This window comes from Anser anser (assembly GCF_964211835.1).
Source record: "Anser anser genome assembly, chromosome: 9".
Taxonomy (NCBI): domain Eukaryota; kingdom Metazoa; phylum Chordata; class Aves; order Anseriformes; family Anatidae; genus Anser; species Anser anser.
Window position 1 is genome coordinate 13871075 of NC_139729.1, and position 22629 is coordinate 13893703.

General features: G+C 67.0%; 3 protein-coding genes across 31 annotated transcripts in view; 1 reads left to right on the forward strand and 2 right to left on the reverse strand.

Moving 5' to 3' along the window:
• Positions 1–12391, reverse strand: part of KIF1A (kinesin family member 1A) — a 37853-nt gene extending 25462 nt beyond the window's left edge. For 17 of the 27 annotated variants that reach the window (XM_083849027.1, XM_083849015.1, XM_083849013.1 and 14 more), the window contains exons 1-14: positions 12253–12391; positions 8360–8510; positions 4957–5033; positions 4681–4860; positions 4202–4267; positions 3879–4057; positions 3476–3587; positions 3047–3124; positions 2682–2747; positions 2473–2490; positions 2095–2170; positions 1918–1996; positions 1697–1839; positions 1248–1274 (exon numbers count right to left, since the gene is read on the reverse strand). In XM_083849027.1, the coding sequence (XP_083705153.1) occupies positions 1248–1274; positions 1697–1839; positions 1918–1996; positions 2095–2170; positions 2473–2490; positions 2682–2747; positions 3047–3124; positions 3476–3587; positions 3879–4057; positions 4202–4267; positions 4681–4860; positions 4957–5033; positions 8360–8465 (1207 nt within the window). In that variant the 5' untranslated portion in view covers positions 8466–8510; positions 12253–12391. The remainder of the gene's footprint in view (positions 1–1247; positions 1275–1696; positions 1840–1917; positions 1997–2094; positions 2171–2472; positions 2491–2681; positions 2748–3046; positions 3125–3475; positions 3588–3878; positions 4058–4201; positions 4268–4680; positions 4861–4956; positions 5034–8359; positions 8511–12252) is intronic. The other 10 variants (XM_083849020.1, XM_083849019.1, XM_083849016.1 and 7 more) reach the window with 1 other exon arrangement.
• A 542-nt stretch (positions 12392–12933) lies between these two features.
• Positions 12934–16826, forward strand: AGXT (alanine--glyoxylate aminotransferase). Of its 3 annotated transcripts, none has more exons than XM_083848842.1 (11): positions 12934–13408; positions 13490–13682; positions 13951–14015; positions 14092–14196; positions 14342–14412; positions 14695–14779; positions 14974–15069; positions 15298–15367; positions 15501–15596; positions 15777–15905; positions 16238–16826. In XM_083848842.1, exons 1-11 carry the CDS (start codon positions 13166–13168, stop codon positions 16669–16671), a joined length of 1587 nt encoding a protein of 528 aa, XP_083704968.1. In that variant the 5' UTR covers positions 12934–13165; the 3' UTR covers positions 16672–16826. The 3 variants fall into 3 exon arrangements, with proteins under 3 accessions (XP_083704968.1, XP_083704969.1, XP_083704970.1); XM_083848844.1 differs by having other exon boundaries at positions 12937–13408; positions 14092–14192; XM_083848843.1 differs by lacking the exon at positions 14342–14412 and having other exon boundaries at positions 12936–13408; positions 14092–14192.
• A 112-nt stretch (positions 16827–16938) lies between these two features.
• Positions 16939–21407, reverse strand: MAB21L4 (mab-21 like 4). Its single transcript, XM_083848845.1, is given in 6 exon segments — positions 16939–17075; positions 17289–17645; positions 18109–18262; positions 19079–19301; positions 20024–20528; positions 20530–21407. Coding segments are annotated over 6 exon segments (1449 nt in total). The 5' UTR covers positions 20647–21407; the 3' UTR covers positions 16939–16982.
• Positions 21408–22629: the final 1222 nt, after the last annotated feature.

Below are 22629 nucleotides of genomic sequence, written 5' to 3' on the forward strand. Positions count from 1 at the left end.
GACAAGAAAAGCTGTTGGGAAAAAAAAAAGTGGCAAGAAGAAAGACAAAAATCAAAAGAAAAAGGCACAGCATTGTCAGAGCAGGCCAGCAGCAGGGCACGGCTCCCATGCCTTGGCCCCGGCCCGGGACTGTTGTTGGCAGCAGCGCGGTAATGGCCTGGGAGCCCTTCCTGGCCTACCGGGGGTGCTTTGTGGCAGCACGGGGTGCCCGAACTGCCCCGGCCATCCTCCCCCCTGGGCATGGGGCGCTCTGCCCTGCCCTGCCGCCCCATACTAGCTGGATTTGGGGGCGACCGGTATTTGGGGAAGGCAAGGAGAGACGGGTGCCCTGCCCTACAAAGGGGCAAGCCCAGCGCCCTTCCCACAGCGAAGGGAGGCAGCCCAGCTGCCAGCGCAGAGGCTCACGGGCACGAGCTCCCCCAGCTGCAGTACGCTCTCGCCGTTTGCCCTGCTGTCAGAAATGCTGTTCCGGCCCCCAGAAGTCGCAGTGAGGAGACGGGACAGGGGCACGCGCTCCCGGTGGCAGCTCAGCCCGTGGCAGTGGGGACGCAGTCTCCAGCAACCTGGGCAGGTGCCGGGTCCCGTCTCCCAGCGGGATGCTCGCAGCCGCTTCCACTGCCCGACCCACGCAGAGATGGGTCGGGATCCCTTATCTGGGGGCCACCGCTTCTAGGGGACAGCCAGCTCCCGATGGAGAACAAGAGCCCCATCACTTTGTGGAGCCCCCCTGCCTCCAATTCGTCCTGTTCCTCCGATGCCCCCCGAACGGCCCTCAGCAGGTCTGGTCACTGAGGTGTCCCAAGGCCACTCGCACCGCACTGTGCTTTGCCTGGCGCTTTTTTCTCCCGGGAGCACGGACCGTGCCCGCACAAGCAGCGCCAGCAGCAGCAACCAGCCCAGCAGCAGCAACAGCAGCAGCAGCAAAAGCAACGGGAAACACAGTGACAGCATGGGAGAGCGGGTCCCTACGGTGAACGCACCGCTAGCGCCCTGCCTGGCAGATTTGCAGGGCCTCACCCTGCAGAATGCACGTCCTGGGCTTGGCGAGGGCACGGGCGCAGTGCAGAAATGTCCCTGTGCCACCCGTCCCCCCAGCAGGGCACCAGGCTCCACTGCTGCCCCTTCGCTAGCGCCCTGGGGCCAGCTCTCGCTGCCCTTTCCCATGCTGCACGCATGCTCCTCGGCACAGCCTGAGCCTCCCAAAAGCAGAGAAGCAACACAGAATACCAGTGATGGGGAATACACACATTTGGATCCTTCCGCAGCAGGATGGGCTAAGAGAGAGAGAGGGCAGGGAGCAGGGGGGAAGACAAAGAAAACAGAACAAGAGTGGGTTCATCTCGGTAGGATTCATGGCAGCCTGAAAACACGGGGAGGAGAGGACACGGACCCCGAGCATCCTCCTGGCGCCTCGGCCGGGCGCCCTGCGGGATGCTGGCAGTGGGAAATGGGGGGGGGCAAGAGGGCTGCTGGGGCAAAGCAGCTCCTCCGGGATGGCACACGTGCGTGCAGGGCCCGCCAGAGGTGTCCCAACAGGGGTGGTGGCAGTGGGGGGGCGCAGCCGTGCCCCTTGCTGCATGGCAGGGAGAATGACGAGATGGCTGAGGCGCAGGGCAGGACACGGGGTGGCTCTGGGGACGTCCCCTCCGAGACACCAGCCTGCCTCTGCCCAGCGCCGCCCTGGCGCGGTACCTACTGTCAATGATGTCCCCGAGACCCTGGGCGTAGAGAAGGTCACGCAGGCGGGCCACCTCGTCCTTCAGCTCCCGGATGAGCTTGTTGTTGGGGTCCTCATTGATGACGGCGTTGCAGCGGATCTGCTTGGCGCGGTCGGCATACCTGGGGAGAGGCACAACCCTGAGCAGCTGGGTCCCAAGACCTCCCGTGCCCTCGTCTAGCTCTCCATCCAGAGCCTACCTTAAAGTGCTGAGGGTCTCGTCGTAGTTGATGTCGGCGGGGCTGAGCGCAGCAACCATGGCGGTCCTGGAGTTGCCCCCTGCCCGGAGAGATGCCAGGCTTCAGCAGGCGGCTGTCCCTGCGGGGGCCGCCACCCCCTGCCATGCCCCCCGCCAAGCCCTGCGCCCGTGTCCTCACCCAGGTTCTCCCGCAGCAGCCAGGTTAGCACCGAGTCCCGGTAGGGGATGAAATCCGTCTTCTTCTTCTTCTTGTTCTGGGGAGAGGGAGCAGAGGGATGGGCTGCCAGGCTGCTCGCTCTCCTCCAAGCAAACACCGCGGCCGGTGCCAGCGCTGTCCCCAGCCGCACTGGGCTGAGCAGCGGGCACCCCCGATGGGGGACGGCTCTGCCGGGAGGTGTCTAACAAGGGCTGTGCAGCAACCAGGACACAAAGGGATCTGCCCAGCCCACAGGTGCCCAGGTGGCACCTCACCCCTAAAGGGCTCGTTGCAAACCGCCCCGCAACCCACTTCCACCCTTGTAAACCCAAATCCACCCAGCCCTGCCCGAGCACGTACCTTATTTGGCCCTGAATCCTGCAAAGAAAGCGGAGAGACTGTTTAGCTCTGTTGCAAGCAGAAGAGAGCAGGGGGGAGGGAGGTGACAGCGAGCTACTCCCCTCCTCTTCACCCAGCACAGGCCCCCAGGTGCTCCATCTCTGGGAGATGGGAGCTTGGGTGCTCCACCCTGGATAGCTGGGCGTCCCACCCCCCCTCCAGGTACCTACCATTTCGGCCAGAGCAGAGATGACTTTCCCCAGTGTGGTCAAGGACTTGTTGATGTTTGCTCCTTCCTGGTGGAGAGACCAAAAGCCCAGATCCTCAGGCCCTGTTTCGGAGCAGCGCTAAAGCCCGGTGCACCGAGTGGATGGAGAAGCCCCAGCACAGGGTGGGCAACCAGCAACTGGTCTTACTGGGCAACCAGCACCTCCCAGCTGGGGCTTGCGGACCCTGCTGGCACCGGCACTGGACAACTCTCAGACAAAACACCGCTGAGGATGTGGCAGTTTCCAATCTAGCGTGCAAGGAATCAGGCAGGGAAAGGACAAGCGGCACCCAGGGACTGCCTGCCGGACCCGCGCCACGCTCTCACCTTCAGCCTCGTGCCCTTCGCACCGGTGGAGTCAGCTCGCTCGCTCCCAGCCAGGTCCACCAGGCTGATTTTGCTGACCTGCAGGCACAGACAGCAGCTGTGGTGGGCTCGGCTCACGCCTAGCGCGTGGGCAAACGGCCCCCCACCACGGAGCTGCGCCGTCAGCAAGGTGGGAGAAAACACCTTCAGCAAACGTGAGCCTGCTCTGGAGGCGGAGGCGGGTTTGACCAGAAGCAGGGCTCACATTCTTGCCAGAAGGGACAGTGGCCACATGGGGCCAGAGGTGTCCCTCCACAGCGGTCTGGGAGCCCAGCGTGTGGCTGGGACTTAACCCCATCATGTTTCAGCCCCCCCCCAGCCACACGGTGTCCCCCCAGGCGCTGCGGCACACGGAGCCCTTGCAGCGTTCCCCTGGGGCTCTGCCCTCACCTTCTCAGTGGTGATGTTCGTCTCGGCATCGTGTCGCTTCTGGGTGAAGATGATGTTGAAGACGGCGTGTGAGCGGCTGCTGGTCTCGTTCATGTTGGTGGCAGCCACCGTGCTGCGGGGAGAGGAGGGCAGAAGGTGTGACACTCTGCAGGGGACACCAGAGCGGCTGGGGACAGGTTCAGGACAGGGAAGGTGATGGGAAGGCCACTGTGGCCACGAGAAGACTCTGGGCTCCAGGAGTGACCGATCAAATCGGGTCACATCCTGCCTCGCCTGGGGACCTCAGGCCCTGCCCACAGCACCAGGGACACAAGCTTCAGCCCACGTGTAGGTGCCTGGGGAGACTCTTTGGGGACATCTGGAAGCCCTTCAGATCCTGGTGTTCTCCTGCTCCCCGACTCACCGGGCCTTGTTCCCTGAGTCCATGAGATCCTGGATGTCATTGTAGGAGGTCACAGCCAGCTTGGAGAGGTCCTCAACATAGGGGCCCATGAGGGGATGCTCCCTCACCCGCAGGTTCCCCTTGTTCTTGGGGTTCAGGAGGTCTCTCACCCGCTCGCAGTATATCTCCATGTAGCTCACCTAGGGACAGCACGCGCGGGGCTCTGGGTTTCACTCTGAAGTAACTCAGGGCCGGGCGCACGCTGCCATCACGCCAGGCCTCCACCAACCCATCCCGCCCCCGGGAGGCTCGGGCCGGAGCAGGCAGGAGGCGCGGTGCCTTACCTCCACGGAGTAGGACATGTTGTCGTTGGTCGTGTCGTTGATTCGGGAGAAAAGGTCCTCACACAGCTGCGGGGGAAAGAGCCAGGCTGCTCAGTCCCTGAGCAGAGGGATGCTCCCCTCTGGGGCAGCCAAGCCAAGAAGATTTCCACCTTCTTGCCCCAAAAGCCAGAGCAGCAGCGATGGGACAGCTCTTGGCGGGGTGGCATGAAAGGCCCCTGATAATGTGGAGGGGACCAGCACCCGCAGAGCCTCTCCCCGCTTTGTAGGGACTTGGGCACGGTCCCTTGCTCACATGAACACCCGCCTCACAGCCCGACCAAACCTCTGCTCCTCCCACCTTGAGCCCTGGGGCCTGGGTGAAGCTCCCCGTGGTGCCCCCTGACCTGCAGCTCGTCTCCCCCGCTTCTCCTTCCCTCCCAACCACCCTTCTCCCTCGGGCACCCCGCTCAGGTTAGCGGGAGCCTTTCTGCAGGCGGTACCTGTGGGATGATGCCTTGCTGGTCCTTCTCCTGCTTCCCCATCATGGTGTAGGATTTTCCAGCCCCTGTCTGCCCGTAGGCAAAGATACAGACGTTATAGCCTTCGAAGGCATGCTGCAACATCTCCTCGCCAATGTCCCGGTACACCTGCTTCTGGGATGCATAATTGATGTCGGCAGGCTGCAGAGAGGAGAGAGGAGCGATCAGAGGAGGTCATCCTGCTGCATCCCAGCCCAGCTGCGGGCTCCAGCCAGGCTCTGGCTCCCCGCTGCTTACCGTGGTGTGGGACCAGTAGGAATAGTCAAAGCTGAAGCTTTTTGGTGTCTCTTTGGGTTGCTTCGGGTTCAGGATGGCTGGGGACAGAGAGAGGGACGTGAGGAGACCAGGCGGCACCATCGCCTCCTGCATCCTGGGCAGGCTGCGACGGGCTTGGTCCCAAACAGTTCCCTGCGGGCTGGAAATCAGGACGGGGTCCCTCGAGCTCCACCGTGGGGGCCAGGGAGAAGGGCAAAGGCTCTCCAAAACGCCCCGGTGAGCGTGGCGCAGGGAGGCTGCTCCTTCCCTTGGGCTGCCTCCTGCTCCACCACGCACCCGCAGCAGCGCTGCAGGGACAGCCCCGGGCACGGAGGTCCCAGCGCTCCCCGGCCCCACAGCCCTACGTGGGGGCCACGAGTGGGGCAGGAGCAGCCGCGGGGGGCTCTGCCTCCTGCTTGCTCCATGTTTTATTTTCAGTACCTGATCTCCCCGCAGCAGCAGGGTGATTAATGCCCTGTGTTACACCGCCAGCGGAAACAAGAGCCTGCTTTTTCCCATCCCCTGGTGAAAAGGACGTTGCCATGGAAATTGGAGACTGCATCTCTTCTCTTTCTCACTCGTCCGATGCCTTTTTTTTTTTTCCCTTTCTCCCCACCCCGTAGAGTGTTTATGATGTTTTTTTCTGAAATAACAGGCACTCGGAGAGATGCGTCAGAAGAAACCCAAAGCAGCAGGGCAGTCACGGGACGCGGCGCTCAGCCATCTCCGGTGACATTGAAACGCCCTTGCGGGTCGGGAGGGGTGCCACGGCCCCGGCCGGGCTGCAAGGGGGGGCTGGGGGGCGCAGTGCCCACGAGAGGGGCACTCGGCTCCCTGCAAGGGCCTGCCAGGGCGCGGAGGTGGCAGTAGGACCAGGGTGCTCCCAGCCACCGCCGCGGCGCTGGGGCTTTGCCGAGCAGCTGGAGGAGCCGCACGAATTCGCCCCGTACCACGTCGTCTGCCCCAGGGCGGGATGCTCGGCTGCTGTCCTGCTGCGTGTCCATCCGCACCCCCCCCAGCACGCCAGCAGCGTGGCCTGCCCGCACCAAGGCACACGGCGACCCAGCGCACTCCTGCTCGGGATGGTTGGGGGAAGAAAACACTACTTGTTCTCCTGCGCTCCGTACAGGCTGGGTCCTAAATTAATGATGAAGCCTGCCCACGAGTGCCAGGGTCGCTAGGGAACGGGCTCGGCCGTATCGGACGGACAAGCATGCCCTTGACCACGAAGGTGACAGAAGAGGCGAGGGGACAGGAGGAAAGGGGACGGGAGGAGAGCTGCCACCGCTCCTGGTCCCAGCACGCCAACACGCACTCGCCGTGTGCAGGGTCCTGCGCCGGCCAGGACAGACAGGGTGACGCTGGCCAGGACAGACAGGGTGCCGCTGAGCTGTACGTCTGCTGCCGGACCAGAGCCAGAGGGCGGCTATAAAGGCCAGCAGGGTGGGAAGCGGGGTCAGGACCACAAACCGCAGCAGGGAGCTGCCGGCAGCCAAAGCTCACGGCCACAGCCCAGGCTGCGCCTCCAGGAGGAGGGGCTCAGACACCCCCTGAGCCGCCACCAGGCGCAGGTCCCTGTCGAGACGCGGACCTGGGTGGCACCGTGCCTCCCCTGGGGCCGGGGATCACCCACCCACGTGGGGGGCCCCTCTGGGCAGAGGTGGCTGCAGGGGCAGGCAGAGCATCTCCGCTGCCTCCCGGCCAGATGTGCACGTTGTGGGGCCGACAGCCTCGTGGCGCTTTGGGACTGCCCCGGGGGGAAGCCGAGGGATGGATGGGAGCCTCAGGCGTGCGGGGGCAGCAACGGGAAGGGGCCGGCTTGGGGAGGCTGCTGCCGGCACCGGTGCCGTCTGTGCCGGGCACGGGGCTGAGGAGGGGCCGGGGATGGCACCGAGCGGCGCAGGGGGCCTGGCAGCCCCAGCTGTGGCCGCCCAGCTGCCGGGGGGGGGCAAGTCCCCAGCCTGCACGGGGCTGGGAAATGGAGGAGAGGAAGCGTGCCACGACCCGCTGCGTCTCCCCTCCCGTCCCCGAAGCTGAGGCACTCTCTGTGCCCCTTTCTTTTCTGGTTATTTGCCACTGAGTGGATGGACGCTGCCGGGGGGCTTTCCCCCACCGCCCTTCCTGTTACTGCTTGAACCCCACCTGTGTGTGGGGACCCCCGGGGTTTCGCACAGCTGGCCAAAGGGGAGGGGAAAAAAGGAGGTGGGGAGGAAAGAGAGATGAGAGGAGGAGGAGGAAAACATCTGGAGATATCCCTGGGCTTTGTGACAAACAAGGGACAAGTATTGAGCAGGATAAAGGAGAAAAACCACGCAGAGAGAAAAACATCATCATATTTTAAATCCCTGTGCCTTGCCATGACAACTAACATCTCACAAGGCCTCAGGCTAGAATGAAGCCCTGGAGAGCAAATGTTTGGGGGGGGGGGCAGGGGGGAATGCCTGGAAAAATGCCTGGGCTGGCAGCACCGCGGCCGGGCTCCTCCTGCCCCCGGCTCCCAGACCCCTGCCATTCAGCGCCGCGCTCGCCCTGGGGGACGCGGCTCCAGCCGGGGAATATTAATGGGCTCATGGGAAGGAAGCCGGGGTGTCCCCCCCCCCGTCCCTGCAGCACCGCCGCAGGAACAAAGCAGCAGTGTTGGTGGGTGGGTGGGTGGCCACCGCGAGCCAAAGGGGGCGGGCGGCTGGAAATTTGGGGGAAAAAAGGGGCTGCAGAGAAGGGCTGGCTCCTTCCTCCTCATCTCCCTTCCCCAGCCGCCCCCTACGCCCGGCGGGGCTTAATGAATTACGCCGAATGAATTATGCAGAGCACAGACCCCTTCCAGCCACGCCAAGGGGATCAGCCTGGGCTTTGTCGATTCATCGCCCAGCGGCTGCAGCGGGGCGCGGGGGAGAAAAACCTCGCAGTCAGCAAAGGGCCGGCTGGGAGCTGCGGCCACGGCGCCCACGCTGGGTGGGGGGTGGGGGACGGGACGTGCCCGACTGAACGGCTGCCACGCTCCCAACCTGATCCTTCTTGCACCCCAGGGACCCGCCAGACGCCCCCAGCACGTCACGCTCGAGCATCCTCGCCGGCGGTGTGCGCCACGGGGGTGGCTCGCGCCGGCGCTTCCCCCGCCGCCGGTGGCGGTGACGCAGGAAGCTCCAGCCCTGCGGGCGGGCGGGAGTTATTTTAGATGCCGTCCCATCTGGAGGCTTTCAGAGCCAAAGAGAAGGGACGCGGCCACCATTTCCACCACGAGCACCTCCGGCCGGTTATTTAAAGAGGGGTCGATCCCTGCTCCAAAGCCCTGCCCCTCCATCGCATCCGCGCGGGGACGGGGCGTGCGTGCTCCTGATCCCCCCCCACCCTGGTTTAGGGGGGTGGCCCCCGCGACGGTACTCACTGGTGGTGCTTCCCGACATCTGGATGATGCATTTGGACTCCCGGCTCATCTCCCGGGAGTTGAAGGGCCGGACGCGCACCGCCACCTTGACGGACGCTCCCGCCATCGCGCCAGCCGGAGGTGGTGCTGCTAACGGGGAGCGGCGGCTGTCCTGCGCGGGGAGAAGAGGGGGTTAGGAGAGCTTGCGTGTGAATCCCCGCATCGCGGCCCTGCCGGAAAAATGGATGAAAGGCCGAGCCCAAATCGAGCCAAGAGGACGGGGTTTCCAGTGGGACTAAACCCTTTGGGAACCCAGCACCAGGGCCCGCCAGCCACACGCCCCGTGGTACCCCTTTTGGGTTCCCGCAGCCAGGGACAGGGCTACAGGGCACAGCCAGCATCACACCGGCCCCCAAGGGCAGTTCTTCCACTCCATCCCCAGAGCCTCCTGCCTCCAGCCCCTGCACGGCAGGACCACGGGGAGGAAAACCAGCACATTTCGGCTCAAGGGCAGGTGGCAGGAGGAGGCTGACGGACAAGGTCAGACTGGACGACCTTCGAGGTCTTTTCCAACCTGAGCAATTCTGTGGCCCTATGGCAAACATTTCTGTTTGCCCGTCAGCGCACTCGGTGCGGACTGACGGCCCCGACGTCCTGCCCTGCGCCGCAGGGCTGGCACTCGATAGCTATTTTCCACTTAATCTAGCTAACCCAACGATCAATTATCTCACCAAGCAAGGGGCACCTCTGCCAGCAGAGCCCCAAAAGCCTCCGGGAGCGGGCAGGAGAAGGCACGAGGGCAGCACAGGAGCAGGGGCACGGAGGAAGGGGCAGTGCCTGCGGGAGATGCACGGGGCAAGCACTGGCCCGGCTCCGGTTCCTTGAACCTCATCTAGTGGCGACCAGAGCAACGCAGGTGGGTCCTCCTCAACACAAGACGGCCTTTCCCGTGGTACAAGTGAAAATGCAACTCAGTTTGTGGAAAATGTGGAAGAAAGAAAAACCCACATAACAGTCCCAAGAGACAGGAACCGCTTTGAAAACAACTGGGTTTTGTCAGTTTGGTTTTCGGTCCCAAAAGGGGGGGAAAAAATAAAAATAACAACACATGCGCTCTGCCCAAAGGCAGGTATATTCATGGTGCAATGGAAAATTTGCAGCCAGACAGTGGGGACAATAAACAATAAACTATGACCAAAAGGAAAGAGGAAAAAAAAAGTGTTTTTGTTTGTTTGTTTACTGGGGGGTTGGTTTGGTTTGTTTTTTTTTCTGCAAAATGACATGATGTATCGCTGGGTGGAAGGGCTGCCGGGCCATTTCCCCCCACAGCCCCCTCCAGCCCCACTTCTTCCCCCGCAGGTTTCCCCAGGTGCTCCCCTCACCGCGTGGCCTCGTGCTGCGGCCGTCCCTCCCCACGTGCTGTGCTGGTGCCCCTCGGTCCTGCCAGCTCCTCGGGGTCCCACCCCGGCCTGACCCTGGCCTCGTCCTCGAGCTAAAACTGTGCCTTCTGCTCCCCCGGAGGCCCCGTGCCCAGCACGAGCTGACTGCTGCAGCCACCTCCTTGCCTCGCCGCTATTCCCAGCCCCGTGCCCGCTGCAGAGCAGCAGCCCGGGCTCCATTTTCTGCCTTGAGCTGCTCCATCCATTTCCTTCGGCTTCCTCGGCTGCCAGCGCAGCCTCCCCTTCGCCCCACTGCGCCTTCGCGGTCCCAGCGCTGCCATTCTCCGACCCGCGCCTGTGCTCTCGCCACGGCACCGAGACAAAGGCTGCCTGTGCCTGAGCCAGGCCGGTGCCGGGCCGCAGCCCCTCTGCGGGCCTCCCCCTCCCCATCATTTGGGGCGGGGGTCTCCGGCCTGCTGCAGCCCCCCACAGCCATGGGGCTGCCCCATAGGGAAGCCCGATGGACCTGGAGCTGCGGTTCCCCGGCAGGGCCCGCTGCCCCCGGCACCCTACAGAGAGAGGCGGGCGCGTGGCGGCGGGGAGCACTGCTTCCAGCCCCCCCCGGCCCCACTCGCACGGCCGGCCGACGGCTCACGGGGCCCGGCTGGCAGACGGAGCGCGGCCCCTGCCCAGGGAGGGTCAGCCAGCGCCCGCTTAATCCGCCGTCGAGAGAAATTCAATAGCGCAGTCGGGCGGCGCTGGGAGCTGGTCCAGCAGCCCGCTCCCGGCGGGATCGGGGTGGGAGGCACGGAGGGAGCCCCCCGCGGCGCATCCCCTCCCGGCAAACCTCCCTCTCGGCCACCCCCCGCCCGAGAGCACGAGGGCTAGAGAGCAGCAATTAACGGGATCGGCTAAGATTAATTGGGCAGGGATAAGCCAGAGAGGGCTCCCGTAATCCCGAGGCCGCCCGCGCCAGCCCTGCCCCACCCCACCCTGCCACCGCCAAGGTGACCAGCGGGATGGGGCGCGCTGTCCCCCGGCGCCACCCGTCCCCCAGTGCCACCCGCAGGTAACACCTCCCGGAGGGACGCCGTGGGGACTTGCCACAGCCCCTTCAAGGAGAAACCTGCCCCTGGGCGCTGCAGGGTGCCACCGGTGCAGCCACAAAAGGCTCGCCCCTCCCTAGCCCTGCGCCCCGCCGGGGGCTCCCCGCTGGGGTCCCTGCCCTCCCTCCGGGGACCCTCCCCACGGGGCTCCCGCTACCCCCATGATGTGACGCAGCGGGGGCCGGCCACCTGCCCCTCCCAGCTCGATGGCAAAGCCCCTGTGTTGTCCCTGTCACCCAGGCCCATAGGAATTGCTTATTTTTTTTTTTTCCCCCCCTTTCGGTAGGGTTGCGCAGCCTCCACCCCAAGGGCCGCAGGAAGCATCTCCCCTCCACCCACCCGCCCTACAATCAGCCCCCGGCGCTCCCCCTGCTCCCCGGGGGTGTCGGGGCTGTGCCCTCGCCCCCCAGACCCCGCTGGCGGCAGGACACCCCCGCTCCCCATCCCCTCTCCCCCCGCGCGAGGGGCCGTGACGGTGCAGTTTTTCGCCCTGCGGCACCGCGCGGGCTTGGGCAGCGCCCGGAGGCGAGCCGGGCCCCGTGGGGACAGCACAGGGCTGATGGCTTTGTGTGTCCCCCCCCCCCCCAAAGGGCCACCTGCCCCGCTCCTCCTCACCGCCCCACCGCGGTACACGGCGTTGGGGCAGCCTCGCGTCACCTGCACCTTGCACGGCCTAAATTTGGGGGGGGGGGGGCACTGGTAACGGGGCTTCTCCCACCCTCAGCCGGCCCCGGAGGCTGCGGACATCACCACCACGGGGGGGGGAGGGACCACTGGGTGCCGGCACCCCACGGGGAGCTGCGGCCACGGCCCCCCCCTCCCCGACAAAACGGAGGCCGGGGCCGCCCGGACGAGGGGCCCGGCGGGGCGTGCGGGGACGGGGGCAGAAGGGGGCTGAGCAGCGAGGCCCTGCGGCAGCCCCCCCCCCGCGGCCGCCCCCTCCTCCAGCCCGGCGCCCCCCCCCCGCCGTCCCCAAGGTCAGCGGCTGCGGCTCGCCCTTGCCGCGCCCTCCGCCGCCGCCCCCCCGTGCCGAGAGCCCCCCCCCGCCCGGCCGCCTCCGCCGCCGCCGTTCACTCTGGAGCGGAACGACGACGGGACGGCTCAGCAGCACAACGCCAGCCACCTGCCGCGGAAGGGGGAGGGAGGGCAAAGGGGGCAGGCGGCTCGCGCTGGGCTGCCGAGCCCGTTACCGGGGCCGGTGCGGCGGGGACCGCGGGGAGCATCACCCCTCCCACCCCCCCCCGGCGGGATCCTTCTGGAAGCCGGGGCGGCTCCCCCCGCCAGCCTCGCCTCGGTGCCCGCAACATGGCCGCCGCCCCCCACCCCCTCAGCCCGGCGCGGAGGGTGGGGGGGGGGGGCGGCGGCCGCATCCCGGTGCCGCAGCCCCGAGCGGGCGCGGCGGAGCGGTCCCTCCCGCCGCCGCCCCTACCTGTGCCCGGTGCCCGTGGCCGGCGGGGCGCTGCGCTCAGCCGCGGGCGGGGGGGGCCGGCATGGGGCCGCGCCGTGCGGAGCGGGGCCGGGGCTGGTGCCGGTGCCGGGGCTGGCGGCCGTGCCCGTGCCGGTGCCGGTGCCGGTGCGGGCGGTGTCAGCCCCGCCCCTGCGGCCCCGCCCCGCCCCCGCGCGCTGATTGGCTGCTGCCGGCCGGTGGGGGGGGGGGGTGGGAAGGGAGGGGGGCGAGCCGGGGATGGAGCGGTGACGTCAGCGCATCCCCCCCCCCCCCCCCAAAAGGGCCCCGCGCTGCGGAACCGCCGCAAGGGCGCGGGGAGGGGCGGGACCCCCGCGTCGCCACGGCAACCGTTACCGTGGCAACCGTTACCGTGGCAACCGTTACCATGGCAGCCGTCACCATGGCAACCGGCGCCATGGCAACCGCCCCCCTCCGGCCTGATCCTCCCCCTCCCGCATCCTCACCCCGCAGCTCCCGCGCCCGCTGCCCCCAGCCCGGGCACCGGTGCCCGCCGCGACCCCCCCGGGCAGCATGCGCTGCCCCACGGCACCGCCCGCAGCCACCGGCGGCATGGGGACGGCGGGGCTGACGGGAGGCTGCGGGGGTACGCGGGGAGCCCCCGTGAGCCCCCGTGAGCCCCCGTGAGGCCCCGTGAGCCCTGGCACCCATGGTGTCACCCTGCAGCCGTCACACGGGGGGCACGGGGACGTTTGCAGCGGTAGCCGTGCTCGTGGACATTTGGGAAACCCCAATGGGAGAGTGCTGGGGCAGCAGGCCGGTGCTGGTGGCACATTAACCGGGCCACGAGGAGGCCAGGGCAGAGTCCGTGCCGGCGGGGGGAGTGCCGCAGCCTGGGGTCAGGGTCCGGGGGGACGCGGAGCGCTGCTGGCAGGGGATGCGCCGTACGGCGGTGCTGGGCGCCAAGCGGGCCGCGGCTGCCGCTCCTCTCCTCCGGGCTCAGCTGCGGGGCACGGCGGGGCACGCCATGGCCACCATCCCGCCACCCCAGGGGCTGCTGCGGCCGCTGGCCGTGCCGCAGAGGCTACTGCTGGGGCCGGGCCCCAGCAACGTGCCCCCCCGCATCCTGGCGGCCGGCGGCCGGCAGCTCCTGGGCCACATGCACCCCGAGATGCTGCAGGTGAGGCGCCCCCATCCCCGCCTCCCGCACCCCGTGGGGGGCCAGGACGAGGGGTGACAGCAACGCCGGTCCCCACCGCAGGTCATGGACGAGATCAAGGCGGGCATCCAGTACGCCTTCCAGACCCGGAACCGCCTGACGCTGGCCGTCAGCGGCACCGGCCACTGCGCCATGGAGGCTGCCCTCCTCAACCTGCTGGAGCGCGGCGACACCGTGCTGGTGGCCGTCAACGGCATCTGGGGACAGCGTGCCGCTGACATCGCCGGGAGGCTGGGTACGCAGGGACGGCCGGGCAGCACCCTTTAGGCTGCGGGCACCCGGCTGCGGGGGGGCTGCCAGGACGTGGCCTGCTCCCGAGGTCCTGCTGTCCCCACCCCGGTGGCGGTGGCCTCATGCAGCAGCAGAGGGCTCCGGGCTTTTGGTGGGGTGACGTCCCCCTGCGTATGGCGCCTTCTGGCAGGCCCCCGCTTAACGCCTGACCCGTGCCCTGCGGCTGGAGGCGAGCCCAACCCTCCCTGTCCCTCTGCTCAAATCCCTCCCAGGTGCCGAGGTCCGCGAGCTGCAGAAGCCTCCAGGCGAGTACTTCTCCCTGCGGGACATCCAGGAGGTGCGTGGCAGCTGCGGGGCAGCAGGCGCGGGGCCGGCCCCTCGGCAGCATTCACCCCCCTGCTTTTTCCCCCCAGGGCCTGGCGCGGCACAAGCCCTCGGTGCTCTTCATCACCCACGGCGAGTCCTCCACGGGGGTGCTGCAGCCGCTGCAGGGGCTGGGCAAGCTGTGCCACCGGTCGGTGAGCCCCGACGTCCCCTGCCGGGGCCGGGATGTGGGGATTTACAGGCTGGCATGCTGGGGCTGGGGACACGGGGGGGTGGTGGCAGCAGGGGGTGGCAGGGCGAGGTGGCCGCGGTGTGGGGCTGAGCCCTGTCCTCCCCCAGGCACGGCTGCCTGCTGCTCGTGGATGCGGTGGCGTCGCTCGGGGGAGCACCCATCCTGATGGACCAGCAGGGTGAGAGCCACGGTGCCGCCGTGGGCACACGGGGGACCAGAGGGGTCCCACACGTCAGGGCTCACAGCCCCACCACCCGCCGCTTCCTGCTGATGCTGTCGGTAGCTGCCCTGGCTGCAGCTGCAGGCCCCGTCCCTCTCGGGGGACCATTGGGGTGCCAGTGCGTCCCCCAGAGCAGGGCAAACACGACCAGGACCTGCAGTGCATGTCCCCCGTGCTCTCTGCTGGCAGCAGAGCGTGGGGCCGGTGGGCCGGGGGCTCAGTGCGGTCCCTCTCGTGCAGAGATCGATGTCCTGTACTCGGGGTCCCAGAAAGTCCTCAGCGCCCCCCCCGGCAGTGCCCCCATCTCATTCAGCGAGCGAGCAAGGTAAGGGTGGCCCTGAGAGGCGACGGGGCTGGGGGCACAGGGGGCCGCCATGCCCCCTGCTTTGCCAGCTCTCTGCTAGAGCTGTCCCCATGCAGCGGTGCCAACCCGATGCTTGCTCTGGGGCTGGCAGTGGGTAAGGGGGAGCTGTGCCCTCCCCTCTGGTCTGGCTCCAGCCCTGCGCTCCGCTTTGCCAGGGAGAAGATGCTGAGGAGGAAGACAAAGCCTCCGTCCTTCTACCTGGACATGGGCTGGCTGGCGAACTACTGGGGCTGCGACGACAAGCCACGCATGTGAGGGCAGGTCGTCCCGCCACGTGTCGCTTCCCTTCATCCCCAACCCCCCCCTCCTCACCTAAATGCTCTGCCCCCCTGTGTGGGTCCCCTCGGCGGGGGCAGCAGGGCCCTGCCACCCCTCCCCATCGCCCGCCCTCCTCGCAGAGTCAGGCACCAGCCCCGGGGGGCTTGCACGAGCCGCCCCGCGGGGGCCGAGCCCACCCGCGTGCTGCTGGGCTTTTGCAGGTACCACCACACGGCGCCCATCAACAGCTTCTTGAGCCTGCGGGAGGGCTTGGCCATGCTGGCGGAGCTGGTGAGCGGCGCGGGGCACCGGGACGGCCGAGACGGGTGATGCCCGCGCCGCGGCAGGGTCTGGGGGGAGCCGCAGGTGCCTGGCTGTCCCCGGTAGCAGCGGCGAGGACCTACCGACTCCTCTGTGCCACCAGGGCCTGGAGAGCTCGTGGGAGAGGCACCGGGCCAACTGCACCCTCCTGTGCCAAGGGCTGCGAGAGCTGGGGCTCGAGCTCTTCGTGAAGGAGGAGGTGGGTGCGGGGAGCCCATCTCGCCGGGCTGCGTGGTGCCAGGCGGCTGGGAGCGTCCCCGGGGGGGGCTGGATGCTGGAGAGGAACCCCCGGCCGCCCTGCTGGGCTCCTCGCGGGGCTCGCCAGGGCCGGGGAGGCAGCCGGGGGCTGCGGGTTGAGCCCCGTTCCTCCCTCCACCAGGCGGCGAGGCTGCCCACCATCACCACCGTCAGGGTGCCCGAGGGCTACGCCTGGCAGGAGATCACGGCCTTTCTGATGAACGAGCACGGCCTCGAGATCGCCGGGGGCCTGGGGCCCTCCGTGGGCAAGGTGGGCAGCACGCTCCCCTCCCGCCGCCCCCCGGCCCCGCAGCTCGCCCAGCCCGCGTCCGTCAGTGGGGTACCCCACGGCTGACCGGTGCACGCTGAGTGCTGGCTGCGTGCCCCAAAAGGGGAATTGCTGCGTCTCATCGAGTGGCGACACGCACAGTTAGTGGGGACACATGTCTTTACCATGACTGAGAGTGATAAATAGGAAGAAACAGGGATGTGAGCATGTGCACACGCCGCTCCTCGCACGCCCCACGCCCTGTGGGAGCCAGTGCTCGCTGGGCACAGCCCAGGGTGGATTCTGCAGGGAGAAACTTGTCCTTCTCCTCCCAGGTCTTGCGAATCGGCCTCATGGGCTACAACTCGACCAAAGACAACGTGGACCGTGTGCTCGGGGCCCTGCGCGATGCCCTGCAGCGCTGCCGCTGGAGCAGGCTGTGAGCGCCGCAAGCCGGGGGGCTCCTCTGCCCAGCAGGGGACCTGGCAGGAGGCGCTGCAGTCCCCAGGGACCCACACGGGGCCACACGGGGTGCGCGGGAGTGGGGCACGTGCTGGTGGCGGTGGGCGGCCGTGCCTGCATGGGACCAGGCGTCGGATCCTCGTGTGCCAGGTGGGAGAGCAGCGTGTTGGCAGGACACGGCACAGGGGTGGCTGAAAGCCTTCCTCCCCATCCCTCACGGAGGGTCGCTCCTCACCCCGGTGCCCTGGCCCCACATCCCCATCCTCTCCACCTCTCCCGGCCCCGACGCTCAGCAGCCCTGCCGTGAGCTGACCCGTGGGGTGGAGGCAGGACCCGAGCGCGGGGCCCTTCCCCTCCCGTGCCTCCCATCACCACCACCACCACCCAGCTGCCGCAGACGCGTGCTCCTTCCCTGGCACCGCCTTTGCTGAATAAAGCGACACGGCGCCACGCTGCTTCCCGGCCCTGCGTCTTGCCTGGTCTCGACAAGTTTCAGGGCCCGCGTCCCCCCTTCCCCAGGCGACAAGGCCCAGAGTCCCCCGCAGCCCCATTTCCCCTCTCCCTGTGGACAGCGGGGGTGAGCAGGGGGCGCCTGGACGGGGTGGCAGCGGGTCCCGCTCAGCTCCTCGTGGGGATTTCCCTCTGCACCTTGGCGAGGAGCTGGGACATGGCCGAGCGGCGCGCGTCGTCCTGGATCCGGTAGACCTGCAGCTGAGCAGACCCGTGGGTGGTGAGGGAGGGGAAGGGGCTCCCCTCTCGGCTCAAGCCCCGCGGGCTGCAGATGGGGCACCCCGCTGCAGCAGCAGGGTGGGCAGCGGGTAACGGGAACTGCCAGGGGCCGGGGGCTCTTGTGGGCAAACCCAAGCCCGTGCCTGGCACCGTGAGTGGAGGGGCAGGGACCCCCATCGCTCCCCCCCCGGTTACCTGGCTGAGCAGGATGTCAAAATAGGCTGTGTCCCAGTACGCCCCGTCCTCGGCAGGGAGCCGCAGGAGCGCTCCGACCTCAGGGTCTGCCTGCAAGCCCTTGGCGCTCGCGGGGAGGCCAAAGTGGAAGCGAAGGAAGCGCGGGGGGTCCTGGGCGAAGGCCTCCACCTTCGGGTAGAGCGAGGCGAGGTCCAGGGGCTCCCCGTGGAAGAGGTTCTCCTCTGGGCGCAGGAAGTGGGGTAGGCGCCGGGTGGCCAGGCAGCGCAGGAGGACCACCAGCAGCCTGTAGACAGAGCCCTCCAGGTCCTGCCAGTCCTCCGGAGAGGGAAACAGCTCCGTGCTCCACAGCAGCACCATCTGTGGGGTGGGGAGAGGGGGTGCAGGCCGTGCCGGGGGGAGCCCGGCCTCCCCACCAAGGCTGCGCCTTCAGATCCCCAGCAGGAGATGCTTTGTGAGGCACAAACACGTACCGTGCTGGTTTTTTTTTTTTTTAATGTCAAAGAGCATGGTATGAAATAAAGCCCATTGGATTTGCTTTCAGCTGGGGCCGTTCCCTCGTCAGAGATGACTTTGCTGCCTTCTCCACCTCCGCCCCGGCGAGCCAGCACAGGGCAGAGCACACCGTGATTGTGACACCGGGTGCCCAGAGTGCCACAAACAGGTTCGGTGGGGAGAGAGGCTTTTGTCAGAGCAAACGCCGGCCCCAGCCTCCACCTCCCGGCACAGCGATGCCGTCCCCAGCAGCGACTGAGCCGCAGCAGGGCCCAGGAGTCAGCCGGGGCACGCGGCACCGCACGGCCTGCGCCGGGACCTGCCCTACCTTCAGGTGGTCGAAGGAGAGGCCGGCTCTCCCGTCCTCCTCCCTCCAGTCCTGGCTGCTGAGCTGCTCCAGCAGGCGCAGGCTGTCCAGCCGGGGCCCCTGCAAGGTGTCCGCTGCCCAGAGCAGCTTCAGGACGGGGAGGTGAGCCGAGGATCTGGAGAGAAAGTGGCTCTGCTGAGGGAGGCTGGAGGCCCTGTGGGGGCCCAGCCGGGGAGCGGGGGAAGGATATCTGCAGCACCCAGGGCTCCGCTCTCAGGCACTGCCGCGTGCTGGCACCCTGGAGCCGATGTTCCCGAGAGCAGAGGCCACATTTAGAGCCACAAGCCTGGCTGCACCTCGACAGCCGGGATGGCCGGGTCCCCGCGGCACACGGAGGTTTGCGGCAGGTCCCTCCCAGGGGTCAGCTTCCCCAAACGAGAGGAGCTGGGAGCAGCTTTCTGCAGCCGCCCTGCAGCCCCACGAGAGGCCTGGGGTTTGGCCACAGCCCCAAACCCGCCCCGCTCACAGAGCAAGCCGGCTGCTCGGCCCCTCCTTGGGGCTGGGCGGCTGTGCGGACAGGAAGGCAGGTGTCACCCCAGCCCCTTGCAGCTTCACCCCACTGCTGTCAAGAGGCCAACGTGCACGCGAAGCCCGAGCAGGAAGCTGACAGCCGCCACCCCGTGCGCTGGTTTAGCTCCTGCGAGCAGCTCAGGGGCCTCCTTTGGCACCTGAACACCCTGCTGGCACGGCCTGCCCCGGGCAGGCGAGCTGCAGCAGCGGGATGCACGGCACGCGCCATGTACCAGGAGGCCAGCACGGCCCTACCAAGGGCGCGGGGGCTGCTTTCCCGTGCCCCCCAGGCAGGAAAATCATCCCCCACTGGGCTGGCAGCACAGAGCCTCTGCTCTCCCACCCTTTCGGTGCTGCCAGCCAGGACGGATGGGCACAGGTAGGGCCACTGCTGTGCTGCGGGCGTGCTGGAGCCACTCACCTCCAGCAGTGGGGAGAGGCTGGGATGAAGTGAGCCTCCGCCGTGGCCTTCTGGAGGCTGCCCTCGGGGAAGCCCCTGTCGCGCTGCCGCCCCTCCAGCCTGAGTGGCTCCTGCTGCCTCCTCACCACGGGGACGATGTCGAAGTGGACGGTCTTCCAGCCACCGCGGACCGACAGGGACAGCTCCATGGCATCTTCCTTCAGGTTTTCGGCGCTGAGGTCACCTAGATGGGGAGGGTTTGGCCACATCGCAGGAGGAGGGAGGTTAGGAGGTGACCGCAGCCGGTCCCGCAGGCTGAACTGGGTGTGAACCGCAATACCTGCGGGCTCGTCCCACCCCGCTCGAGTCATCCCTCTCCAATGCTGCGGTTTGGCTGTGGTTCCCCAGCGAATGCCACCTCCAAACCCCGCTGGGGTCGTTTTCGGGAAGGAGATGCATCGCTGCCGGGGGGCTTGGGGCCGGGCCAGCAGAGCGGGCACAGCAGGTACCCACGCAAGCCCCAGGCAGCAGAACAGGGCTGCACGGTTTGGCAGCAGAGCCGTGCCAGAGAACGTGACCTATGAAATATTGATCAGGAAAGGTCTCAGGCTGCAGGGGCAGAGGAAGAGGAAGCATAGACTTGGCTGAGGAGGAAGGAGGAAATGGTGGGCGTGCTGGGGCCAGGGTAGGACACTTTCAGACCCTCTTCTCCCCTAACATCCCCTCTTACAGCCTCCTCCAGGGGCTGCCTGCGCTGGGTGCTGTCAGAAGCCAGCAGAGCCAGGAGTAAAGCAGCTGGGGCAAGCTAAGCACGCTGATTCCCCATGGAAATCGCAGGGATCAATGGGAGAAGCATGCCCATGCCAGCACCCAGCGAAGGGTGGGCATGGCAGGGAGCGGTCGGCGTCCCCTTCCTTAGCGGGGAGCCAGCTCCCAGCCGGGGACGTGCCCCGGTGCCATACACACCTGGCTGGAGAAGGAAGCGGCGCTGACAGTGCACGATGGCCGAAACAAGGAGCTCTTTCAGGTGCTGGAGGACTTTGCCCGGTGCCAGGTGCCGCACCGTGCCACCTCCCCGCTCTATCTCACCCGCGCTGGTCCAGTCCTCCACGCCGGTCACCGCAGAGGGCACTTCCAGGTGACAAGTGCCCGGATCCCCGGGCTGGCACGGCCGTACCCGCAGCGCATCGCCGTCGAGGCGCAGGGGCACCTCCACCGTGACGGCGTCCTCGGAGGCGCGGAGCGTGAACTCGAAGGCTTCCAGGTTCCTGCAGTAGTCCACGAGGAAGCGGGGCTCCGCGCCGTGGACGTGCTCCAGGAGGGTCAGCAGGATGTCCTCCGCCTGCTGGAATTGCTGCACCCGCTGCCCCTGGCGGGACACAATCACCCCCAGGTAGCTGCGCCAGCGGGACCCGCCGGCTGCCATGGCTGGGGCCGCGCAGCTCCGCCGGCTGCGAGTGGGAGCGCGGTGCCGTGGGATGGAGGGCGGGGAGGCAGCGGGCGCTGGGCGGAGGGAAACCCCGGCTGCTGACGGCTGGGGCGGGAGAGACGGAGCCACGCCATCGCCCCATGCCATCGCCCCACGCCATCGCCCCACGCAGCCCCGCTCTCCTCCGCACGCTGCCAGCAGCCCTGGCAGAGGGGTGAAGGGGAGACGGGGGCCGGGATGGGGTGAGGCGTGGGGCCCCTCTGTCCCCAGGGCGCCTGCCCGTGCGCACCCACGCGGCCCCAAAGCCACGCAGCCCCTGCCTGCCCTTCCCCAGCGCTTTGCCCTGCCGCCGTGCGCCCTGCGGAGGGTGCGGGAGGTGGATTCCCTGCGCCTCCCTGCCTGCCTCCGCACCGGGGTCTTTCCCCCTGTCCTTCCTCCGGGAGAGGCTGGAGGAAACAGAGGCGCGGTGGTGCCACCCGATGCGTGGGCATCCCTGCTGCCCCACGAGAGCCTGAGCCAGGCCCTGCTGGAGGCTCGCAAGCGGCCGATGGGTACGGATGGGGTGAAGCTGGAGGCTCTGAGCCACCAGGAGCAGGACAAGGTGAGCCCAAATCCTTCTCCGCCTTCGCAAAGCGGCTCAGGATCCTCTGGGAGAGGCTTTCTTAGGCAGGAATTTGCAGTGGAGGGGACCGGCAGGGCAAAGGCTAGTAGCCCTCGGTGAATCCAGCCCGTGCCGTGCCCCCCGGGAGGACGGCTGGGGCTGGGGCTGCCAGCGGGGGCCACGATGGAGACGCAGAGGAGGAGCGGGCGTGCTGGCGCTGCAGCATCTGCTGTAATCCGCCTGGAAACCCCCCGGGAGCTCTCGCAAATGCGGGGTGGTTTGGCTTGTTTTCCAATCTGCAATGCATGCCTGGGAGCAGCAGGGACTCGGGGGGGGGGGGGGGGGGGCGGTATGGGGGGATTGGGGCTCATAATAGCGGTTCAAAGGGGTACACGCACAGGAAGAACCCCCCCCCCCCCCCCCCCGACGCAAAGCGAACAGCCCCTGGAGAGTGAGGAACTCCAGCCAGAACAAGTCTGCAAATCATTGACATCAAAGCTTGTTCGGGAACCAAACGCAACTGCCTGAAAAACCTCCTCCCCCAGATTCCTGTGACGACCCTCCCCACCTCTGGCAAGCAGGGAGCTCTCGGCCCCCTCTTCCCCCTGCTCACCCTCTTCTGGCCAGCGCTGCCACAACCACCGCCGCGGTGGGACGGGGTGCTGCAGGCAGTGGGGCTCACTGGGACAGCTCGTGTCCCCGTGAGGGACCTGGCCGAGGGCATCGTGGCTTTCCTCTTAGGTTTGGGCAGGAGCAAAGGCAGAGCAGCCAGAGGCTGGGCGCGCCAGCATCACCCCAAGATCTCCAGCCGCATCCCCGCTCGCGGCTCCAAACTGGTCTCGGGTCAGCCACCAGCTCGTCCCGTCCCCTCCGCGTGGGTCGTGGCTGTGGGGCCATGCCTCAGGAGGACCACGGATGCTTGATGCAGTGCAAAGGAAATAACAAAACGCTTCAGGGGTGAGCCTGGCCCTGCGGGAGGCTCGTAGGATGCAAATCCTGCCTGCAGGTGAGAGGCACGGCCACACACGGTGAAGTGAGGGGTGTTCAGGGCAGAGCGAGGACGGGTAACCGAGCAATAGGCTCAAACTCAGCCCAGAAACATTCGAGGTGAGGCATCAGGAAAAATTTCCTAACAGCAATGTCAGTTAGACCATGGAATAATCTTCCCGAGGAAGTGCTGGAATCGCCATCGCTGGAGTGGTTCGTGCCTGGTCTAGACAAGTCACCCGGGACGCTCGCAGGGAACGGCCCGGCGCTGGCAGAGGGGCTGGGCTGGATGAGGTAATAGGTCGTTTTCCATCCCTGCGTTTTATGGTTCTGCGAATTTTCACTCTGTTAGAAACGAGAGAGAGAAAACAACCAAAAAGGAAAAAAAAAAAAAAAGAGAAAGAAAAAAAAAAAGAAGAAAAAAAAAAGAAGAAAAAAAAAAAGAAGAAAAAAAAAGAAAAAAAAAAAAGAGCGAGGGCGAGCAAGAGAGAGGAAAACATAAAAAACACTAGTGGCACGGGGACGGCTCGGATGGCACCCGTCATGGCAGAGGCA

What these genes read in the sequence shown, in the direction of transcription:
- AGXT (XM_083848842.1), top strand. Translation starts at nt 13,166, where the DNA reads ATGCGCCGTACGGCGGTGCTGGGCGCCAAGCGGGCCGCGGCTGCCGCT. An exon ending in CATCCTGATGGACCAGCAGG is followed by an intron (nt 14,413 to 14,694) that starts GTGAGAGCCACG and finishes CCTCTCGTGCAG; the next exon opens with AGATCGATGTCCTGTACTCG. An exon ending in TGGCCATGCTGGCGGAGCTG is followed by an intron (nt 15,368 to 15,500) that starts GTGAGCGGCGCG and finishes CTGTGCCACCAG; the next exon opens with GGCCTGGAGAGCTCGTGGGA.